This window comes from Pelobates fuscus, chromosome 9 (genome assembly GCF_036172605.1).
Source record: "Pelobates fuscus isolate aPelFus1 chromosome 9, aPelFus1.pri, whole genome shotgun sequence".
In the NCBI taxonomy this organism is placed as follows: Eukaryota; Metazoa; Chordata; class Amphibia; order Anura; family Pelobatidae; genus Pelobates; species Pelobates fuscus.
Window position 1 is genome coordinate 87428763 of NC_086325.1, and position 18851 is coordinate 87447613.

The following is an 18851-nucleotide window of genomic DNA, read 5'->3' on the forward strand; positions in this document are numbered from 1 at the left end:
CTGCCTAACCAAATTAGATTTCAGCATCATAATGGGGACTGGTGGCTGGATGTTTTCCTTCAGTGGTTTTTGAGGAGAACAGAATTCACGGTTCCTTTGATGATGCCAAGTCTGGCAGCAAAGTCGAGGTAGCAAAGCATCCTCACGCAATCATACTCTACCATGTTTGACTGTTGGTATGATGTTCTTATTGGGAAATGTTGCCTTTACTTTAAGTCAAGCATAACAGAACATGTATATACCAAATCCCATTTTTGACTTGATTTCCCAAAACATATTAACCCAATATGATTTTGAAGCATCAATGTTCTGTTGTTTTGCAAATGTGACATGATAACATTGCAAGTCCCCCACCAATTCCTTTTTGCCCTCTCTCTTTCTTATTGTCAGATCACATAAGCTGACCTCAGAGAATATAGAAGTCTGCAGTTCTTTAGATGCTGATGTGACCTTAGAAAAAGTTTTTGTTGTATGGGGGACATTGGTGGGTAGACTTACCACTGATTCAAACTTTCTCTGTTCAGAGATTTGTCTTTCACTGTGGTTCAGTTGATTCCTAGATCCTTAGAAATTACTTTGCTGATGCCGGGAGCCGGAATATGACATCACATTCCAGCTCCCGGCATCAGTAGACAGCCCGCGAGGGAGCCGAGCAGAGAGATCACAGCTCCCTTGCCGCGTCTGACAGGACTCTGCTGCCCACCGGGGACCCCATTAGATGGCCAGCAGGCCACCTCTTGGGCCCCCCTATAACAGGGGGAACACGGAGGGGGCGGAATCTAGGCGGCCTACGGTTGTGGCTGCGGCTGGGCCCCCTGCAGTGAGGGGCCCGGTCGCAGCTGTGACCCCTCCGACCATGGTAGGTACGCCACTGAGTGGTGCACTTTGCCACATTCAAAAGAAATAATAGAAAGGTTGAGAAAAAAAATATTTTTTTCCATCTGGAAAGGGTTCTAAGGTTCTAGGAATCAACTGAACCACAGTGAAAGCCAAATCTCTGTACAAAGAAAGTTTGGATCAGTGGACTCCAGGGACAAATCAACGCCAGCTCTCCAGGTAGGGAGGCTGGGTGGACATTTAATATTAATAATTTGTGTGTGTCTGAATTTGTATGTGTCTGTAAGTGTATGTGTGTCTGAGTGTCTGTATGTGTTTGCCTGTGAGTGTGTGTGTCTGAGTGTGTGTGTCTGTAAGTGTATGTGTCTGAGTTTTTGTGTGTGTCTGTAAGTGTATGTGTGTGTCTGGGAGGGCATGTGTCTGAGTGTGTGTGTGTGAGTGTGTGTGTGTCTGTGAGTGTACGTGTGTATATGTCTGAGTGTGTGTATATGAATGTGTGTGTGTGTGTCTTTACATGTGTCTGTATGTATGGGTCTCTGTGTGTATGTGTGTCTGTATGTATGTATGTGTCTGCATGTGTATCTGTTTGTCTGCATGTGTAGGGGGGCAGGGACTGTGGGGTAGGAGGTAGATGTATGGGGGGCCCCAGGGCAATTTTCTCACTGGGGCCCCGTGGTTTCTAGTTCCGCCTCTGGCACCACTTGTTGTGACCTTGTAGTCTTCTTTACACTGATGCTAAGGTTCTATATAATTCATGTTTACACTCAGTGCTGGCAGTGATCAGACCAGGGTGTGCCTGTTTTAACTGATTCAGAAACAAATTAAAACATTTTAATGGGTTGATTGAGTAACTCTGGGGATATACTTTTCCACCCAAAGCCAGTTGACATTGAATAACCTTTTTCATTACATCGTGCGGACATCTGAAACTATTTGGTGTGCCAAAAATGAAAAAAGAAAGGAGATAACAAGGGGGTAAATACTTTTTCACCACACTGTATATTAATTTTATTTAGGTAAACTCCATTCACTTACAAACAGGTTTGCATGTAATGCATATTTACAATTAAAAACAAAACAAAACGTTTTCCTTTGTCTATGAACATCCACTATAGTGATGATATGGCTCTTTTAATGAGATGTCTAAAACATGCCTTCTGCATAGCAGTAAAGAGTTTCGATTTCCAAGAAGTTTTACAAATCATGCAATATAAATGTCTCTATTAAACTTTAACTAAAGTTTCGCTGCATTGGTTTAACAAAAAAAAAGAAAAGAAAATCATGGTAAGTTTGGAAACAAATTTCTATTTGTTGCCATCAGAGTCTGTAGAAAAATGGCAAACTTTTCAGGAAACAGACTCAGCTTGAGAACTCTGTACCTTAATCCTATCTGCTTTCTGAAATACTTAACTCTCTCTCACTTACTCAAAGAAGTACTCTGGGCAAACATGCACATTTCGCGCAATGTGGAGGTTTGTTTACAGTTAATAGAGCTAGGTTATTAAGAAAAACAAATTCTGATTTTTTTTTTAAACAAACAATCTACGGTGTTTCTCATTATGTTGTAGATAATGTCATGACTTCTTTTGGGAGTTGTATTTCATATGCCAGCTTTTTACATAAGAAAGCTAACATTTCCTATGGGAAAACATTGTGATTGGCTCAGATCAACACCTCTGATGATGGCAACCCAGCAGGCAGATCAGGGGCAGACCCAGCAGCAGCTAACTGCAATAAAGGTAAGATTTTAATATATTTAGAAGTGCAAGGGGGGCCAGGAGAGGCTAAATGGAGTTTTTAACACAAAGGGTCAGAAAGACATGTTTGCGTTTCCTTTAAGTAAAAAAAACAAACAACAACATATTACTATATAGCTATTAAGATCAGCTTGACTGGACCAACATGTATTTATATTTATTTTTGACATGACACCTAATGTGGTCAGTGTAAGTTAAAGGACCACTCTAGGCACCCAGACCACTTCAGCTTAATGAAGTGGTCTGGGTGCCAGGTCCTAGGGTTAACCCATTTTGCCTAGGGTTAACCCATTTTTTCATAAACATAGCAGTTTCAGAGAAACTGCTATGTTTGTGAATGGGTTAAGCCTTCCCCTATTTCCTCTAGTGGCTGTCTCATTGACAGCCGCTAGAGGCGCTTGCGTGATTCTCACTGTGAAAATCACAGTGCGAGCACGCAAGCGTCCATAGGAAAGCATTATGAATGCTTTCCTATGTGACCGGCTGAATGCGCGCGCAGCTCTTGCCGCGCGTGCGCATTCAGCCGACGGGGAGGAGAAGAGGAGGATCGGAGGAGGAGAGCTCTCCGCCCACCGCTGGAAAAAGGTAAGTTTTAACCCCTTACCCCTTTCCAGAGCCGGGCGGGAGGGGGTCCCTGAGGGTGGGGGCACCCTCAGGGCACTCTAGTGCCAGGAAAACGAGTATGTTTTCCTGGCACTAGAGTGGTCCTTTAATATAGATACATCCTTTGCTATACAGTATCTTTTTATTTCAGGACACCCTGATGTGTTAAACAAAATGCACATAGGGGCATAGCTCAGATCTAGCTTAGCGTGACTTACAAGCTAGCCATATAATTTAGGAATTTTGTCTCTCCCTTTCAAGTTTTGCCTAAGCTTTATCTTCCTTCTTTATATCTGTGAGCCCGCCCTGCCTATTCTATCTGTATGATTATGTTATCCCTTTGATACAGACGGCTATTTCATTAGAGGCATATTATCGTAATAGTTATTCCCTTCACATTTAGGTATTCAGAATCTTTTGTATAACATTGGACTTTTTGTATTTCTTTGTTATCTGTGCAGGGCTATATCCCATGTATAAATGTTAATTTTGTAACTGGTTTTAAGTACTTTGTCCTTTTGCCTTTTTGAGATGGATTTGTTATAATTGATATACCCACTCTACTCAGGTTTAAATGGATAATCATGCTGACACATTTATATATATTTTTTTGTCCACTTAGGAGGATCCACATTAGTCACAGAAACATGTTAATGAATATAGTGTTTCTTCTATAATACAGTGATTTTGAACCTTTTTACTAGTATTGTATATAGTGATGTACCGAACTGTCCGCCGCGGGCGAACACATGGGCGGTTCGATCCGCCCCCTATTCGTCATCATTGGGCAAACTTTGACCCTGTGCCTCTCGGTCAGCAGACACATTCCAGCCAATCAGCAGCACTCCCTTCCACACCCTCCAACCTCCCTCCCAGCATCCATTTTCGATTCATTCTGAAGCTGCATGCTTAGTGAGAGGAGGGAAAGTTTAGCTGCTGCTGATTAGATAGGGAAATTGATAGCTAGGCTAGGGTATTCAGTGTCCACTACAATACTGAAGGACTAATCTCATCTCTGCTGTAAGGACAGCACCCCAAAAAGCCCTTTTTAGGGCTATAACATCAGGCTGCTTTTTTTTTTTTTTTTCCTGTGTAATGTAATTGCAGGTGCCTGCCTGCCAGCTTCTGTGTGAGGTTCACATTGGATACTGTGCCTACTTGCCCAGTGCCACCACTCATATCTGTTTTAACAATTGGTTAAGCTTTAGATTTAAAATAAATAATTTGTTTTCACTGTAATAGAAGAGCAGTTGCCTGCCTGCCAGCTTCTGTGTCAGGTTGGATGCCTTGCCCATTTGCACAGTCAGTGCCACCACTCATATCTGTTTTAACAATTGGTTAAGCTTTAGATTTTAAATAAATAATTTGTTTTCACTGTAATAGAAGAGCAGTTGCCTGCCTGCCAGCTTCTGTGTCAGGTTGGATGCCTTGCCCATTTGCACAGTCAGTGCCACCACTCATATCTGTTTTAACAATTGGTTAAGCTTTAGATTTTAAATAAATAATTTGTTTTCACTGTAATAGAAGAGCAGTTGCCTGCCTGCCAGCTTCTGTGTCAGGTTGGATGCCTTGCCCATTTGCACAGTCAGTGCCACCACTCATATCTGTTTTAACAATAGCTTAAGCTTTAGATTTTAAAGAAATCAATTTTTTTCACTGTAATAGAAGAGCAGTTGCCTGCCTGCCAGCTTCTGTGTCAGGTTGGATGCCTTGCCCATTTGCACAGTCAGTGCCACCACTCATATCTGTTTTAACAATAGCTTAAGCTTTAGATTTTAAAGAGGACAGGTGTCAATGTTAGGTGATTTCTGCCCTTTATGGATTAAAAGCAGACTCTGCATCAACTGTGTAATTTTCCATGGGAGTTTTGCCATGGATCCCCCTCCGGCATGCCACAGTCCAGGTGTTAGTCCCCTTGAAACAACGTTTCCATCACTTTTGTGGCCAGAAAGAGTCCCTGTTGGTTTTAAAATTCGCCTGCCCATTGAAGTCAATGGCGGTTCGCCGGTTCGCGAACATTTGAGGAAGTTTGCGTTCGCCGTTCGCGAACCGAAAATTTCGAGTTCGCGACAACACTAATTGTATACATTGTTGCATTTTACCCACCTTCAATCCCAGACAGACATCTCATTTCAGCTACCTACCAGATGAAATGTATATTATTTTGGAAAGATTTGATCCATTGGCTCTAAATTGCTTAAGGTATATTAAAAGTTACGTTTTTATTAATTTCCCCTACCTCTTTTTAGTATATTATCTTTTTATTGCACTGTTTATACAAAATAAAAAAAAGGAAAACAAAACAAAAAACAAGTATGGTCAAAATTGTTTAAGTTAGATATCAATGTATTAGCCCAGTGCTTAGCAGACCATAGTATTTAAAGGGACACTATAATGTTAGGAATACAAATCTGCACTCCTAACACAGTTTTAGAGCCCCCCATGAGCAGTATAATATAAAAAAAGTTTTACTTACCTTGTCTCCCTTGGCGCTAGACCTGCTAATCCCAAATTGATGTCATTCTGAAGGTGTTCTTTCAGGATGACTGTCCAATCCATAACTCCACATAGTGGAGAATTGGGGATCGTAGATTCTGTCATAGAGAATCATTACATGCAATAATTTTCTATAACAAGCATTGACAGCACTGTGCATTTGCACGTGCCATCACGCTTTATCTGGTTATGCGAAGTTACATTTCCGTCTTAAATTCAAATTGCTAAAACAAAAACAACACATCTTGGGGGATAATTGAAGGGGGGAACTACTTTAGGATCTATAACAACTTCAATCAAATGAAGCTGCTTTAGTGAGTACAGTGTTCCTTTAATGATACATTAAAAAAAAAATACTTGCATGTACATAATATTTTCACTGGAATAATTATTGGTAAGATCATAGGCCAAATGGTGATTAAAAGAAAAATCTAATTTACTTAAATTGAATATACATTTAATTTTATCATGCTGTTGCTAGTACACAGTAAATAAGAAGGGGAAAGCTCCAGGACATGTAATAAATGTCAGGATTATATTCATGCTAAATCATCTCAGGTGTCAGAATTTTATTCATAAAAACTTGGTAAATCCTACTCACACGTGCTCAGTTCCTAGAGGGAGATATGATTCAATTATTGCTAATTGCATAGCGCACTGCAATAGATTTATGGCCTATTATAACTTGTAATCACTATTGTGAAACATCAAACAATTAATGAAAATAAAGCTCTAGAGTTGGATGCAAGTTGGATAATCACTTGAAAATAAAAGCAAAATTATTTTAATGTAAAAGTGTATCACCCGAAGGAGCTCTAGCAACACTGTCTCTGTTTATTACCTAGTTAACGAACAGAGCTTAGACGTTCCATAACAAATCGAGATCAGAGGCGTCTTAATGAGTGTGAACAGGGATAAGCTCAGTCTTCAAAATCCTATTAACATAAATGCTAAAGATTTACAAAGTGGCACATGATTCATTTTTTTTTTTTTTTTTGTCAGATAAGATTTAAAGGGGGGAAAGTCACTTCCCAGGATTTTTAACAATTTGTATATTTTTCATCAAAATACTTTCATAATATATAGTGTGGATTGAGAATGTAAAAATTCACACTTCTTTATCCTGCAGCCAGGTCCCTCTATCTCGGCTCCCTGTCAATCATTGTTATAGGTTCCGTGTAGAAAAAGCCTACAGGGAAAAGGAGAATGTAAACAATGTTTCTGTTTATTCTTCTAATTTGCAACATGTGCCCTGTCTCTACCTGGACTGAAGTCGATTGTAACATATTTTTCTAATTAAAGGTGGTTTGAAGTGGTTGTGGTGGTAGGAGTATTTATATGGAGTGTTTTCAGCTTGAAACATTGCACTTATAGAATTCTTGCTAATTGTTTGCTGGGGGCTAGTTGGCTGCCAGATCTCTGTCCATTCTGTGCATATGTTGCATCTGTTGTCAGTGTACACATGCACCTTGGGTCCCCAGTGTTTATTTATGAGAAGCATTGGATTCGCTCAGAGATGATCAACAATGAGTAGATAATCTCTATGCTGGAAAAAAGATGTGATTTTTTATTTTCATGAATCAGTCAGGGCACTAAATATATCCTAAAAAAGGAACACTACAGCATTTCATTTTAACATTAGAGTGTTTCCTTAACACTAAATTACATGAATTGCAGTGATTGTTTTGGGCTTTTACCCAATTTATAGGCTAATTATTATGTAATTATTATATATTGATTCATATTATTATTATTATTATTTATGAAGCGCCAACAAATTTCACAGTGCTGTACAATAGGAGGTTTAACAAACAAGTATATGTGACCAGTCAAATTAGACGCAGAAGAGTTGAGGGTACTGCTTAATGAGCGAGGGAGTGGGGTATAGTCCGGGCCGGCGCTACCATAAGGCGGCACAAGCGGCCGCCTTAGGGCGCACCGGCCCGAGGGGCGCAATCCTCGGGTGACCGGCAGGAGGAGAGCACACTGCATAGTGCTCCCCTCCTGCCGGTCATTGTGTGTAGAGTTGCCCAGCGGGCGGGCCGCAGTTCACCCGGTCTGACAGGAGATGCAACAAACTGCTTCCTGTCAGACTGGGACAGGAAACAGGATCCTCTAACGCGTACCGCCCGCTCAACCACACTACATGGAGAGAGAAGAAGGGGGCACAATGAAAGGTAGGAGGGAAATGGGGGACAATAAAAGTTACAGGAGGGAGGACAAGAAGAGTTACAGGAGGGGGGGACAAGAAGAGTTACAGGAAGGGGGGACAAGAAGAGTTACAGGAGGGGGGGACAAGAAGAGTTACAGGAGGGGGTACATGAAGAGTTACAGGAGCGGGGTACATGAAAAGTTACAGGAGGGGGGACAATACAATTTACAGGTGGGAGGGGACAAGAATATTTACAGGAGTGGGGACAATGGGAGGGGTACAAGAAGAGTTAAAGGAGGGGAGGTGGGCGATAAGAGTTACAGGAGGAAATGGAGGGGCAATAAGAGTTACAGGAGGGGAGGGAGGTAAAATAAGAGTTACAGAAGTGAGGGGGAGGCAATAAAAGGTACAGGAGGGAAGGGGGATGATAAAATGTTCAGGGGAGGCAATAAAAGGTGGGGGACATTTAAAGGCATAGGAGGTGAGGTGGGACAATGAAAGGAAAAGGGGGAGGGGGACATTGAAAGGCACAGGAATGCTGTGTGGCACAAAGAGAAACTCATAGAGGCTGAATGCACATGGGGGGGCAAAGAGACACACAGAGGGGCTGAGGGAGGACACATAGACAGACAGAAGGGTTGTGGGGAAAAGAGACGTACAAAGGGACTTTGGGGGAGAAAGAGCCACACAAAGGAGCTGGGGAGAAGAAAGAGACAGACAAAGGGGCTGGAGTAAGTAAAGAAAAAAACACAAATGGGTTGTAAGAGAAACACGAGGAGATAAAACACAGCAAAGCAGGTGTGAGACACACAAAGGAGAAAAAAGGAGTAAGATATTCGAATGATAGGATATAAAACACTGAAGGGGGTAAGAAATTCAAAGGGGGGGGTGGGGGGGGTTACATGACACACAGGTGAAGCAGCATTTTTTGGGGGGGAGGAGGGACGGCAAAACGCATCTTTGCCTGTGTAGTCAAAAATCCTTGCACCGGCCCTGGGTATAGTGACACAAGAGGGAAGGGTAGGGTGGAAAAGTAGGTTGCTAGAATAGCATTCTCTGAGGGTTTAGTGTCATATATTTCTTTCTGAAATCTTGTCATAATATTGGTCTTAATGGGACACTATAGTCACCAGAACAACTACAGCTTATTGAATTTGTTCTTGTGAGTAGAAGACTTTCTGTCTTTTGAGAGAAAATGCAGTGTTTACATTACATCCTAGTGATAACTTCATTGGCCACTCCTCAGATGTCTGTTAGAGATCCTTCATGGCTGCCTAAAATGCATCCAAACATTCAGTGTCTCCACCCTCTGCATGCGAGGACACTGAACTTTCCTCATAGAGATTCATTGATTCAATTAATCTCTATGAGGAGATGCTGATTGGCCAGGGCTGTGTTTGAATCGTGCTGGCTCTGCCCCTGATCTGCCTCTTTGTAAGTCTCAGCCAATCCTATGGAGAAGCATTGTGATTGGATCAGGCCACCACTTCTGATGATGTCAGCAGGCAGTGGGCAGGTCAAAAGGAAACAGCGACCAAGCCAGCAGCTTCAGGCTTGAATACAAGTAAGATTGTACTATATTTAGGGAGGCAAGATGGGGCCAGGGGGACTAGATGGTGGTTTTAACCCTATAGGGTCAGGAATACATGTTTGTGTTCCTGGCCCTATAGTGCTCCTTTAATCTTTTTTTTTAATGGATATTTTTCATTAATTGTATATACCACTTACATCCAGAGACAGGATGTTTTACACTTTCATAAGAAAGCTTCAGAAGCAGGACATTTTTATCAGAGTTATTCACCAAACACTGAATATTAGCAAATTAAATCCAAACTGCAAAATCAATGCTAAAACAGCTTATATAGAAAAAGTCTCCAGTTCAGCTACAGGTACAGCTGGGATATTTTAATAAGTGAAAGCAAAAATACTTCTTGGATAAATTCAGGAAAGGGAATAGCCCAATTTGAGACCAAATCAGTAAACTCAACTGCTTCCTAATTAATACTACAATAACTAGTTGTAGTTAGTATCAAATTGCCCCATGTTCCCCTTGCCAGTCCTCCCTTGGATACATTTCAGTGACTGTTTTCGTTTAAACAAACTAAGAAAGGTAACGTCACGTGTATATATATATATATTTTTCACTTTTCATCAGCATAAGGTAATATTAAGATAACGTCATCCTCTACCAGAGCATAATAAAACAAAGGGGATCTTAAACATCTGTTTAAATGGAGAGATCCACAAAAAGAAAAACTCAAATATATATACACTTCTATCCATAATGAAGTTATATTTAGCACCAGAAAATAACAACAAATAGTGTTAAAACTCACCCTTAAAATCACAGAAGATGAAAAGAGAGAAGAGTTGAAAAGAGAGGAAACACATTGGGTACATGGGCTTGGAATTACTCTTGATGAACTGTCTGTCTGTTTTAAATGTTATTTATGCATTCTGAATGTTACAATGTTATGTTCATGTCTTCCTTCAATGCCATTACGTTGGGATGGAAGGAAATCATCTGTGTAAGGATTCAAATAAATCAAATCCAGTGTGAGTGTTGTTCTACAGAACGCACATATTTTTAAACAATGTTACATTATGGTTTGTTTTTTTCTTTCTGTACTCCCGCATTCTATTTTTTTTTTTTTTTTTGGTGACATCTAACAGACTATATAAATTTCTACTTATCCAGGCCTCCTGACTGTCCTGCTTTTGGCGAGGCAGTCGCTATTTTAGTTCCCTGTCCCACAGTCCTGATTTAGTTCCTTGTTGTCTTTGCATTATGTAGGAGGCCTGGCTGTCAGCCTGGTTCTCTTATTTCTGTAAAATGACCTCTTTAAGATGGTTATATTCTAACAATATCCCTAGTAATAAAAAAAAAAAAAATAGGAAATAACAGAGTTTGTATAAAACATAAATTAATATTAACAAAAATGCAGTAAAGTACACTTCTTCCTATGAATTCATGTATTTAACAGGTTGCTCGTCAACTATTGATAAATTCAAATTATGTCATAAAGCCATACTCCATCGCAGATTTAGTAAATAATGGTCAGAAAGCTACCAGTTTATCAACCCTGGAGTACATGTAGACTGTAAAATCTTTCACTTTTTAATTTTAATTCATTTCAAAAAACAGTTTGATTGAACATGTTATATAACTGTAGAGATGGTTAATAAGAGGTATTGTAGTATATGAGTGCAATATATTGAAGGTTTGTGGTTACATATTAAAATGTGAATTGCTGTGAACGGTGAGTTTTGTGATCAACAGCAGAAACAGATGCGTGGAGGGTTGAATTTGATGGACATGGGTCTTTTTCTTTAATCTAGATTACAAATTCATATTACTAATTCACACTGGGAAAATGTATTTACATTGGCTATATTTTCAGTCGGCACTAACTTTTTTGGTGAGGGCACTTTTATGTCAACAACATGTGAAATTCACTTTAAATTCCTGATTTTATTAGAAGACACGGAGGCTCGTATTTGCATATCCCTTTCTTTACTGTCCACAATAGCAGCAAAGAACATTAACAGAATTGAAAAGAAAAGGTAGTACATGTCTCACACACAGGCCACGCCCCCTTATGTCCAGTATAATACCCTAGTCCGCCTTCCCATTTCCCTCTTTCTTTGCTGCTACCACATCAGATAAGTACCCAGTGATTTAGGCGCAACCCTCACGCGCCCTATGGGACAGTCTGGTGACCAGGCACATAGAAAGGCTACGCATAAAGCCAAACATATTTCTATCCCTGCCTCCAGAAACACCAAGACTGGCGCACCATTGGTCGCCCCTGAAAGCGTGACCCAAGCACGCAAATGAGCCTTTCTGCGCCAGGCAAAACGGGCGTGGCTTTGTAAATGTGCAAGAGCACAAATTGAGAACGACTCCGACTCAGAAATCGGGTCAGAGGAGGAGGCCAAGATCGAGTCAGAGACCGACTCAGATACAGAGAGACCTGAGTGGGGCACAGACTCTTTTCCTCTTTTCCTCCGCACAAGCGGAGACGCATGGAGGTGAAATAGGGGTCCACCCTAGTGGATCCGCTGGGAGAGCCATTATTTGACCTGGACGAGCTTCACCACCCAAGGTCCGCGGAATGGCTCCCAGCAGACCACGTTGCAGGCTACCTAGAAGCCTGGGTACGGCGCCCCCTCAGTAAGGCTGCAAGAAACAAGCTTAGGGCAGAATGCCCCAGACCAATAGTCCCCAATAAAGTGTGTGACACCCCAGAAGTGGACCCAAAAATGACCCAGTACCTAACCAAACTGGGCTGGAACCCACGCAAGAGTTTAGACTCAGCCCTACGTGCCTGCCAAGACAAGCACTTAGACATATTTGGCCCCTTGGTCAAACTGTTTGACCTGGTGGAAAACGCCAAAGCAGAACACCGCATGGTTGACAGCGATGACCTTCGTGGCTGGGTCCAAAGAACAATATGCATTGCCGGGAGTGTGAATACCTCCCTATCAATTGAACGGCGTAAAGCCATACTTTTTAAAATTGACCCCAAATTAGCCAACTTGGCCCTCACGGAAGCCGGCAAAGATGCCCAGGGCCTTCTGTTTGGAGACTCATTTATCAAAGATTTGGGGCGTTACGTGGGCACGTTCACTGCCCTTGATAAAGCACAAAACTCTATGAGAAAGGTTTTCCAGGGACAGGTCTCTACCAGGGCCGGCAGATCTAGGAGCCGTCTGGCCGGCCGGAATTATTTCCAGTCCCGAAGTGCGGGACGAGGCTCCATTACTCAACGCCCCACCTATCACGACACAAGGGGCCGATCTCCATTCTTCCCGTCCCGCGGCCGGCAATGGCGCTCAAGAGGTTTCCGTGGATACACCGGCTCAAGACGACCTTACGGTGAGTCTTTACAATTCTCACACTCTGCGCACACATCTATGTTTTTCTCATGTTTGTGTAGGGGGCAGACTCCAACATTTTTTCCCAGCATGGTCGGGCCTGACGTCCGACACCTGGGTGCTCAACACAATACGGGGGTTTCACATAGAGCTAGTGGGGGATCCGGCAAGTATCCCCTCCACCAGACCACTTTGCCTCTCTCGGGTAGATCGCATGTTGATCAACGAGGAACTGCTCGGCCTCCTAGACAAGAGGGCGATAGAACAGGCACCCATAGGCAACGCTGGGGTCCTGAGCAATGTATTTCTCGTGGAGAAAAAAGGTGGCCTTATGCGCCCGGTTATAAACCTGCGCCCCCTCAACAACTTGGTAAAGTATTGTCATTTCAAGATGGAGGGTATACACCTCCTGAGAGACCTACTGCAGCACGGAGATTTGTTGGCGAAACTAGACCTCAAGGATGCCTACCTTACAGTCCCGGTGGCAGAAACATCTCGGGACCTCTTACGCTTCCATTGGCGCAACAAGACCTGGCGTTTTACCTGCCTTCCCTTTGGCCTCTCATCGGCCCCTTGATGCTTCACCAAGCTCCTCCGCCCGGCGATGGCCTGGCTACGCAGTCGAGGGATAAGAATTATCGTCTATCTAGATGACATCCTACTCATGGCTCAAGCTCACCAGGTCCTCTTACGACACATCAAACTGGCAATAGATCTCCTTTCCCGTCTAGGGTTCATCATCAAATGGGAGAAATCCCGTCTGACCCCTACGACACGGATAGAATTCCTAGGATTTATGGTGGACTCACTTCAAGAATCCTTGAGCCTACCCACAAGCAAGGTTCGTGCGATCCGCAAGGAGCTGCGCAGGGCACTCCTCCGACCGCAACTTACGTTGCGACAATTAGCTTGCTTGATCGGCCTCTTAACATCCTCCATTCAGGCGGTATTTCCCGCCCCTCTACATTACAGAGCCCTACAACGACTCAAGACAGAGAGACAAAAGATAAAAATCCGCTGGTGGATTCTCAACCTGTCCGTTTGGAATGGCAAAGCGATCTTTGGCTCCCTCCCAGAGTTCACCATAGAATCAGATGCGAGCCTACAGGGATGGGGCGCTCACTGCGCAGACGTGTCTACGGGAGGCCGCTGGTCGGAAACTGAAGCCCGGTTACACATCAATGCCTTGGAACTCCTGGCGGGCTCCTTCGCGGTCGGCAGCTTCGTGAAAGATCAGGCACATGGATGTATCCGCCTCCGCATGGACATTGTCTCAGCAGTGCGGTACATCAATCACATGGGCGGTACCCATTCGGCGCTCCTAGCCGTATTAGCAAAAGACTTCTGGGAGTTCTGTCTGGAACGGAACCTGATGGTTCAAGCAGAATATTTGCCAGGGTTACACAATGTCCAGGCGGACTGGAGTTCTCGCTATCTCTCGGACGCCAGCGACTGGAAATTGGACGTGGAGGTGTTCTCCACTATATCTCTGTGGGGTCCTTTTGCTATAGACCTTTTCGCATCCCGACTCATCTCCCAGCTCCCGCGTTTCTTCAGCTGGAGACCAGACCCATCGGCAGAAGCCGTGGACGCCTTCCTGCAGAACTGGCAAGAAACCACACTATATGCGTTTCCCCCATTCTCGATGATCCCCTGCACCCTCATCCAGACCCGCCACCAGCGGGCCGAACTAGTCCTCGTCACCCCTTTCTGGGCGACGCAATCATGGTTCCCACAGCTATTGGAGATGGCGGTGGATCTCCCCAGATTGCTGCCAACCTTCCAGGACCTTCTCAGGAACCAGCCTCCTGGTGAATGCCTCTCTCAGCCTACTGGCCTGGCGCATTTCAGGGGACCCTGGGAAATCCGAGGTGTTTCAGACTCTACTCAACGACTCTTGGCGGATGCATGGGCACTCGACGAGCATATGGGTCAGCCTAGAGAAATTGGGCTAGCTGGTGCATGGCTAGGAACGTGGATCCCGTTTCCGCCCCTGTGACACTCATTCTGGATTTCCTCACATCCCTCTTCGAGGAAGGGAAGGCATACCGAATTATCAATTTATACAGATCGGCTATTTCCTCGACACATCAAGGCTTGGACGGAAACCCAGCCGGTCAACACCCACTAGTATGCAGATTCCTAAGGGGCTCCAGACTTTCCCGACCACCCAGGCCCCGCTACTCCTCCACTTGGGATGTTTCCACTGTTTTGTCATTCCTCCTCGCCTGGCCTCCGAATCCGGATCTCTCCCTACGCCAATTATCGGCCAAATTACTTTGTCTCCTTTGCCTTATATCTTGCAAGAGAGTATCGGACGTCCGGGCCTTTGACCTCGACGCTAGATCATACACCCCTGACGGGGTAACGTTCACCAGCAATAGACGAACCAAAACATCTATTAGATTGGTTTCATACCTGGCTTTCCCATCTACACCAGCACTGTGCCCGGTAGCGTGTTTAAGAGAATACGAGGATCGCACTCGTACTAACCGGGTGGCGACTACACCCCAGCTCTTCCTCTCACTCCGTCCACCTTTTAAACTGGTGGTAAGCACTACCCTATCCCGTTGGTTGAAGTGGCTACTCGGCTCAGCAGGTATCGATACCTCCATCTTCGGGCTCATTCAGTAAGGAGCTCCTCGGCATCCGCAGTTATCACATCTGGGGCATGCCTGGAGGACCTTATGAGGATGGCTGATTGGTCTAGAGAGTCGACATTCCGAGAATATTACTTTCGCCCGACTACTCACCTGTTTACGGCAGTGGTGGACCAGCTTTAAACTTGCAAATACGAACCTCCTTGTCTAAAATTACATGATTTTGCTATTGCATGACGAAAAGTCATGATTTTAATAAAGACACGGAGGCGAGTATTGTCCCATCCAACTTGCGTAAGTATGTGAGGATTTTATTCCGCAAATTTTCCCTCCCACATCGTCTGCATACGGACGACTACGGACAGGTGGTAAGTGGGAAATTTTCTTGCACTTATGTATGTGGTTTCTTTGTCTTATAGATGCAATTGCACTAGCATGACGCTCAGGTGAGATTATGTATATTCGGCCTCTTCCGGCCTTGATATAGGTACACAGATCCGATTTAACCTTTGGGTTCCTGTCGCTTATGTTTTCACAGCCTGACCTGGACCTGCACGAGTCAGCCGGAGACACGCTGCCACGCCCGGATGAAACGACCCTTCTCATCCAGTGGAAACGGCTCATCATCACCTGTTTATGAACTTGCTTCCATGGAACTCACAATTATGCGGATTACAGAAAGCCCGAAGTTTTGTTGACAGTTACCTACATGTTATATTCTTACGTTTGTTACATTTTTCGTGTAGCACCTTTAGAAAGAGGGAAATGGGAAGGCGGACTAGGGTATTATACTGGACATAAGGGGGCGTGGCCTGTGTGTGAGACATGTACTACCTTTTCTTTTCAATTCTGTTAATGTTCTTTGCTGCTATTGTGGACAGTAAAGAAAGGGATATGCAAATACGAGCCTCCGTGTCTTTATTAAAATCATGACTTTTCGTCATGCAATTGCAAAATCATGTAATTATTCGTGCTACAGTGAATAAAACTGTGTCAGTAGACCTAATGAAATAAATGATTACATGGCCATACCTGTTAGTATTGAATTCTCTCTATATTCCACAAGAGTCCATCTTACCCCACTCCAGCCTTCCGGATTACATTTTTCAGAGTTATTTACTAAAGTAAAAATTCAAAGTAAGTTTTTAATTTAAAGGACCACTATAGGCACCCAGACCACTTCAACTCAAGTGGTCTGGGTGCCAGGTACCTCCAGTTTTTACCCTGCAGCTGAAAACATAGCAGTGTCAGAGAAACTGCTATGTTTACACTGAGGGTTAATCCAGCCTCTAGTGGCTTTCTCCCTGACAGCCACTAGAGGCGCTTCCACGATTTACATCGAGTAAATCGCACTTATTTGACGCTGGACGTCCTCACGGAGTCCAGTGTCAAAAAAAATCCCCATAGGAAAGCACTGAGTAATGCTTTCTTATGGGCGGGTTTGAATGCACACGTGCCTCTGGCCCCGCATGCCCATTCGGCTCCACTCTGGAGCTGACGTCGATGGAGGAGGAGAGGTCACCAGTGCCGAGGGAGTCCGGCCCTGCATTAAGGTTAGCAAATAAATGGTTAATTAACCATTTGTTCACCACGGAACTGGGCCCATGTCACCTAAACGATGACTAGGGTTCTATAGCATTAGGAATACAAATTTGTATTCCCAACGCTATAGTGTTCCTTTAAGGCCAGAATAGTTAACTTGAAAGCATAGCTGACTACTAGACTTTCTCCATTTTGTCTCTTTTGACCTTAAATTTGAAATTGTCGTCCAATAGTACAGCAAATAATTCACATTATGTACCCCTGTGAGTTACAGAAACTTGCATGTCACTCATATAGCACAAGGATAAGAGGCAAAAAAAGGCGTGATATTGCTTTATAGAAGATATGCTAGAACATGTTAAGTATCATTCTATACTGATAGGAATACGTGTACTCATGTCTCTTTCTGTTCTGTAAAATACAAAACATTACAAATAAAGATTGTCAAAAAAAATGAAATTCCATTCGAATTCTTACTTTAGCAAATAACCCTGTGATAGTTTAAAAGGAAGTAAGGCTGATTGCGAATAAGTCAACTACAGCTGCCTATAGGAACTTTAACACAAAATGTGTTGTTGTGTGTTTAAAAGAGGTTTATTTTAGCTCTGCAAACTCCAGTGCTGAATCCCCTGTACAGAGACTGATAAACTAACCATTGATACTTTATCATTTTAGTATCCCAAATTCTAACTCTTAAAAGGATGCATTTTTCAAAGGTAACCAACCTAACAGGTTCATGTTTCTAAAAATCTCAATACCCATTCAATGCCTAGAGAAGACTAAAAACCATAGAACTTTATGGTCATCTCCGCAGACCTCAAGAAAAGGTCCATTCACCTAATAAACAATTATATTGTGTCAACATATTACTACATTCCTCTAAAATAGGACATTGTAACCGATGGCTTTAAAAAAACAAGGAACAAAGTTACAATAACCAAAGTCCTAAGGGGTTTATTCACTAAACTGAGAACTGGAGAAAACTGACAGGGGAATTACAATGTCATCCATCACAATTTCCAATCTCTCGAAATAGCAGAGTTCCAGGATGATTATAGTTCAGCTATTCTAGCCTATATTCTCCAATGTTTTTTGACAATTTCCCACAATTCTTAGAGAATAAACATTTAAAGATTAATAGGGTTCAATTTTGAATTGCAGCAAACTGAAATTCGAATAGCAAAATGAACCAGTTTGGGATAACTCTCAGCAGTTATCACAATTTAATTTTAATCTTGGTTTTGCAATTTGAATTTCACTACAATTTAGTGTCTAGTGAATAAATCCTCATACTTCTTCATGTACCCGGAAGCTCAGTTGTAATTGTTATTTGTTAAGTTTTAACACGTGTTATGCAGTGCAGAGTGGCATAATATTTGCCAAAGCTGTATTTCCCGGATTAGTTCTGTGCAGATCTTACCTCTGAACTGCACGGCTTCCCAAACTTGTGTTAGCAGCGCAGCCTTGAAAACAATCCCAAAAATCAATATCACCAATGTGTTCCAGCTGTCCGACCTGTAAAATGCTGTGGAACGTACCAATATGAGACTCAGAGGGGAGTTCTGACTCATACGTGAAGTGACCCAGCTCTGATTGATGCAGATTGTGATTAACAAGATGTTGAGTGTATAAGTGAGTGGACGTAGGGAGGTACTTGCTGTGGAGCCGCCTTCTGCTCTGGGAATATCAGCACAGTGAATTACTGGAAGAATACGTTACCTCAGTCTCTTTGTGGCAAATCAGATTCAAAGGCTGTTATTCTGTAAAAAAAAAAAAACAAACACACACACACACATACATACATACATACATAAAAATAAAATAAAGCATCTTTTTGAAATAAGGAGATGCGTTTTCCCCAATGCGATTATCTGTGATAGTTTGTTTTTCAGGGGTTTTTTTTTTGTGAAAAAATACCTTTCAATATTATAAGGGAACTATCCTTTAAAAGGTTTCCTATAAAGATATACATTTACACCATTGGAT

The 18851-nt window shown here is 42.9% G+C and overlaps 1 protein-coding gene across 2 annotated transcripts in view; it reads right to left on the reverse strand.

Moving 5' to 3' along the window:
- Positions 1-18461, reverse strand: part of CAPN6 (calpain 6) — a 161346-nt gene extending 142885 nt beyond the window's left edge. For both annotated transcript variants that reach the window (XM_063432154.1, XM_063432153.1), the window contains exon 1: positions 18286-18461. In XM_063432154.1, the coding sequence (XP_063288224.1) occupies positions 18286-18436 (151 nt within the window). In that variant the 5' untranslated portion in view covers positions 18437-18461. The remainder of the gene's footprint in view (positions 1-18285) is intronic.
- Positions 18462-18851: the final 390 nt, after the last annotated feature.